Source organism: Cariama cristata, unplaced genomic scaffold (assembly GCF_000690535.1).
Source record: "Cariama cristata isolate BGI_N322 unplaced genomic scaffold, ASM69053v1 scaffold3202, whole genome shotgun sequence".
NCBI classification, from domain to species: Eukaryota; Metazoa; Chordata; class Aves; order Cariamiformes; family Cariamidae; genus Cariama; species Cariama cristata.
The window spans coordinates 55,636-61,098 of NW_009601958.1; the positions used below are offsets into that span (position 1 = coordinate 55,636).

The following is a 5,463-nucleotide window of genomic DNA, read 5'->3' on the forward strand; positions in this document are numbered from 1 at the left end:
CATCTTCCTCAGCCCTCGTTCCTCTTCCCTAGCCGCAGCTGTGGGGCTGCCACAGCTGCAGTCAGCAGCTCACCTCATGTTAACATTCATTTTGGATGGTAACTTTGAAGAACACTCTTTTCAGGAAAATTTTACCTCAGGTCAAGCTTCGGGGCCTACAAATAACAACATGAGATGGTGGCTGGCCAGCCTGACTGGAAAGCAAATGCTGCAGGGGCACACCTCTAATCCAGCCACCACACAGGCTGGGATCCCACAGGCACAGTGGGCTTCCCTCAGGTAATTGCCTAGTTACGAATACTTCTAACCAGAGAGCACTGCATATTTTTAAAAAAATTAATCCTCCATGCATTGTTTTTCTTGTTTTCTCCCACAAGAGGAAAGATACCAGAAAAAAAATCTTTGTCCTCACGTCAGTCTTTGTTACTCTTCTCAGTGGCATGTTTCCTTGCAGCCAGACTCTTTTCCCCTGCTGTTATTTTCAATAGCCTTAATGTTCCTTGGCCTCCAAATGTTAGGGAATATTATTTCCACTCTTCCATGTCACACAGTTAGCGTCACTGTTGCAGCCTTTCTATCGCTTGAGGTTTTATGGGCACTATCTCCAGTGCCTATAGAGTTATTTTCTTAGGTCAAAACCAGGCAATCTTTGTTTTCCAGGGAGGAGGGCTGTTTTTTAGCATCCCTTTTCATACTGTCATAATTTGCCCACTTGGCAGTCATCAGTGTTGCCTGTTTGATGCTGCCTTCACTCCTGACAGAGGAAGGCAAACTCACTCATACCACAGACTCGCTTCATCACTGTGACCATCTTGTCTTTTCCAGACAGCGCAGACAGTGCTTCTCGTGGTCACCGTGTTCCTGCTCTCCTGGCTGCCACACCACATCATCACGATGTGGGCAGAGTTTGGGCAGTTTCCCCTCAACGACATCTCCTTCACCTTCCGCATCATCTCTCACTGCTTAGCCTATGGGAACTCTTGCATCAACCCCATCATTTATGCTTTCCTCTCAGAAAACTTCCGCAAGGCCTGCCGGCAAGTCTTCACCTGCAAGTTCTTCCTGCGGCCAGTTCACACTAAGAAACTGGTCAGAATACGCATGGAGAACGTCTCTACCACACATTCAACCACTAACGTGTAAATTGGGCTCACAAATACATTTCAGGAGGAAGAGGAGGGGAAAAGATGCTGTCTGAGAACAGGTATACAAGTGCATTTCAGGGAGCAGTGCAGCCTGGAAAAATGTGGACTTTGACAGGTTACCGGAGTGGCAAGAGGCATTTTTCCATCTGGCTGTTAGGACACTTAACACAGTTTGTCCTAGGGTACCTTGCTAGGCACTAGGCTATGTGCAACAAGTATGTCCTTGTAGTGCCCATAAGATAGAACTTACATGCAGTTGTAGTTATGCCCATTAAGTCTAAAATCAGACTTACACAAAAGGTAGAATACAGACAGACAAGAAAAGAGCAGTTAATGATGTGCATAGACAGTCATTAGGATGTGAACAATGAGTGATGTGACATTTGGAGAGCACTGAAAAGCAGTTTTGGGAAAAGCCAAACTAAAAAGTCTTTGAATAAGTCTTTGTTTCTTAAACAAGTTTGACCATATGCGAGCTACATATATTTTTAGCTCACTAGCTGTGATAGGGTCTCTCAATCTCCTTGAAGGCTTTGCTATAGTATTTACCTATTGGGTAGTAAAACCTTTCACATGACATGTCAGGGATGTGGATGTCTGCATTTGGTAGCTCTGTATCAGCTTCTATATCCCGGGGTTTGAATGTCTGTGTGCTCCTGAATGTAATTACTGCTGTTTATCGCTGGCTCCAGTAAGTATCTCTTTGCGAGCAACAGTAAGAAAGCGGTCTTTCTCAATATATGTTTAAAAGAACTGTAGTTTTGTTTGAAAGTAATGTTTACAAAAGGCTTTATTGGTAAATATTGTGTTCTCTGAGTATATCTACCCAAAGCTTTTTATTGGCCACTTTAGTATATAAATACCAAAAGTTTGTTTTGTTTTGGTTTTTTAATAAACTGTTTTGATCAACAGTGCCCTAGCAACAATCAGTTTAGAGCATTTGTACCAAGTTCAATCTATAAAGTGCATATTACTTCAAAATTAAGAAGCATATGGCTAAAAGAACTTTATTATTTCACTGTGTTGTCTACTTTGGTAATATTGTACATTGCAATCTAGACTGACCTGTCATGGGATTCAGTGTAGCACGATTACAGATTCACAGACTACATTACTGAGTTTTTAGAAGTGAGCTACAGAAGTTAAACTACAAATTATACATCTAAAAACGATAACAAAACCACACAAATATAACCTTGTAGACCATCTTCAATAGCTTTTGTTATGGCCATCAGAACACATACAATTAATTTCTGTAACATGTGTAATACACCACTCATTTCTAACATGTATATTTTATACCTCATTGTCAAGTATGTCCACATTGCCTTTTATAATCTGGATAATGTATCAGAAGTCAACCTTCCTCCCATTTTACTTCCAAAACCTACTTTCTTATCACCAATGCCACTCAGTTACTGATACAAATTAAGCAGATTCATTAGTTATGAATGACCATTGCCACATAGCTCGACTGTGGATCTTGTGTCAGAAGTTATTGTTTATGTGACATCATTTAACTATTGTTAACTTTGGTTGCATTATTTAGCTGGAAACTGTAGGTAATAGAGCAAAGTATTATAGTACATAACATCTGCAACAATTATGAAATTTTAGGCCAAAAATCTGATTGACTTAGTCCTGTATAACAGCTATATGAGAAGACAAATAGTTGAAGTCAGACATCTGAGATCCCAAGCAACAATTTTCCTCAGAAACTTGAAAGGGCAACTCTGTATATTGAACTGGGAAGCACGGTCACCATCACCAGCTGCCTCAGGAAAGAAAGACTCTATGAAGCAGGCAGTAACTTGGTATTTATGCTAATACAGTGAAGCGCTACAGCTTTGAAAAAGATCAGATTGAAATTATATACTTGAGATGGAGTCAGCCTGAAATTGGTTAGGCAAAGCAGGCAAGCAAATATTAAAATTTCTTACTTGGAGTTTCTTGAATACAATTTACCTCATTTAAATTAATCTATGTGTCTACAGTTAAAGGAAGCTATTTCTCAGCAGTTCAGATGACCTGATACAACGTAAGATGCATATTAACAAATGGAAATAGGATCTTCTGTAAATTATACTACTAGATTGTCCTCAGATTTCTGTTTAAGGATTTACCCTACTTCTGTACATGAACAGTGAGCTTCTGCTTGTGGACACATGAATTGCCTGATTTGCAGTTAAATGAACTACAGATGAGAGGCAAGTAGCCCATGCAACGAACAGGTCCAAAATATAAAGGTTTCCAGTTTCCAAGTGGATCACTTTTCCACTGCATTTCTATAAAGTTGAAAGCTTTCTATTATATTAATTTTACCGCAGCTTGTAACTTCCCCTAAGAGTCCCTTAATGTACAATATGAACAGAGTACACACGTACAGTTTCTAGGAAAAGGTTATACAGCCTTATCCTGTGATTATCAGTGGAAGTTGTCTGTTTGTTTAGTTTTTACTCTCAGTATACTAAGAGTAGCTCTGGCGCCTTATTTCCTCTGAAACCAATGATTTAGATACTACAGCACGATCTTTTCATTTAACAGCTTACTATTTCTACATAGTGAGTTCTAGCACAGGAAAAACCACCACTAAAAGGCAGGGCTGTGATAAATCACTGCAACAGAAATCAGAGCTAAAATGCTATTTCTGTGTGATTATTTACCATGGATACAAACTAGCAGCTAGATATGAAATAACCTCAGCCTCACTTTTAACCCTTCTAGTTTAAAGCAGAAAAGAACAATGATATTCAAAAGCAGTCTTGTACTCACTGTGTTACCTGTGAGTCATTAGAACCTGTGAGTCAACACACTTCTTTCCTTTAACAGGAGACATTTTTTGGTGGCATTTTTTGTTTGTTTGTTTTTACAATCAGTTCAGAGACTGGACATGTCACTACAGCATGCAGGAAAAAATGAGCATAAAACACTTAAAGGCTTTTTTTTTTATTTAGTAGAACATGAAGCAGCAAGATCCCCTTTCTCAGTGAAAGGTAACCATAAAATGACAGATTAAGACCTTGAAAAAAGCCTCAAGCTTTACTGTGCCTTCTCGTTCCCACCGAACTTTAGAGGTATCTGGTCTAGAATTCTCAGAATGAACTGCTACACAACAAGAAAATCAAATATAATTTGTCCTTTAGTCTTTCTACATGTATCTATAATTGGTCAAAGTTATATGAAAGTTAGGAAAATATTTTCTTTTTTCTTCCAGCCACAGTAGTAGTTTTTAAGTTTTAATAATGAATGTTTAGCTGCTGGTTGTGGGAAGCAATAACATGCAAGAGAGCTGCACGTCATACAGACATACTTTCATTCTGATTTGAATTGAAGTTGAAAGTCTCAACAAAATTAAACAAAGTCAACCGATGAGATCATTCTTCAGTCTTCTCCAAAGGCATTTTGTTACTCACTTACTAGCTTCCTTTTGGAAAGCCATGAGTTGCGATGCCTATGGAAATGGCTATTGCAGCTTCTAGAACAGTAGACAAAGTTAACCTCACCACCTGGTTCTGAAACTCAATTCTCTATTCTTTCAGTCTAGCTTACATACAGCAGCTCATTTGCTCTGCCTTGATGACTTCAATCTTCGTCCCTACCAGGCCATTTATTACTGCTTGGCAACCTGAATCAGCCTCCTTTAGGTGGAGGCATATTAATAGAGGAGTCCATGCCTGGGAGACCTGTCCTTTTCCGGGCTGCAGTCTCTATTTTCCGCACCAGGTCCACATCCCACTGATGGGTGACAAAACTAACCACAGCTCCAGGTGCCTTGCTTCCAACCCGTCCAACTCGTCCCACACGGTGCAAGTAGTCCTGCAGGGTGTCTGGGAAGTCATAGTTGACCACTAGCTGCACACTGCTGGTGTCCAGCCCCCGCGAGGCAAGGTCAGTGCAGACAAGGACAGGCACGTCACCCTTCTGGAAGGAGGTGAAGATGCCAGCTCTAGCAGCTGCTGACATCTGTCCCTGCAACCTCAGGTGCTTGATTTTGTGGTCATCCAGGATATAGCCCAGCCAGTTGACAGTGCTGGCACTGTTACAGAAGATGAGAACAGCCCCGCTGGACGCTGGGTGGTCCTTGAGTAGGTGCAGCAGTTCTGGCAGCTTGTCCCGGCCTTTGAGGCGGACAAACTTCTGCAGGACGTGGGGTGGCAGGCGGTGCAGGCTCTGGGTGGTGAGGGTGACAAACCGGCCCACGTCGGTGAACTTCCCCAGCATCTGGCTGAGCCCCACGGGGAAGGTGGCTCCGACCACCACCACCTGGGTCCTCGCCTCCCCGGGGCCGGCCGGCTCGGGGGCGCCAGCAGCCAGGGGC

At 41.8% G+C, this 5,463-nt stretch overlaps 2 protein-coding genes across 2 annotated transcripts in view; one reads left to right on the forward strand and one right to left on the reverse strand.

Annotated features, from left to right (window-relative positions):
- Positions 1-1,196, forward strand: part of LOC104169655 (galanin receptor type 1-like) — a 16,430-nt gene extending 15,234 nt beyond the window's left edge. The window contains exon 3 of the mRNA XM_009710633.1: positions 826-1,196. Within this exon, the coding sequence (XP_009708935.1) occupies positions 826-1,143 (318 nt within the window). The 3' untranslated portion in view covers positions 1,144-1,196. The remainder of the gene's footprint in view (positions 1-825) is intronic.
- A 3,579-nt stretch (positions 1,197-4,775) lies between these two features.
- On the reverse strand, positions 4,776-5,420 carry DDX28 (DEAD (Asp-Glu-Ala-Asp) box polypeptide 28; the record flags this gene model as incomplete). The annotated part of the gene is made up of 1 exon (XM_009710634.1): positions 4,776-5,420. A coding segment is annotated over one exon (645 nt), but the record flags the coding sequence as incomplete, so codon positions are not given.
- Between the last annotated feature and the right edge of the window lie 43 nt (positions 5,421-5,463).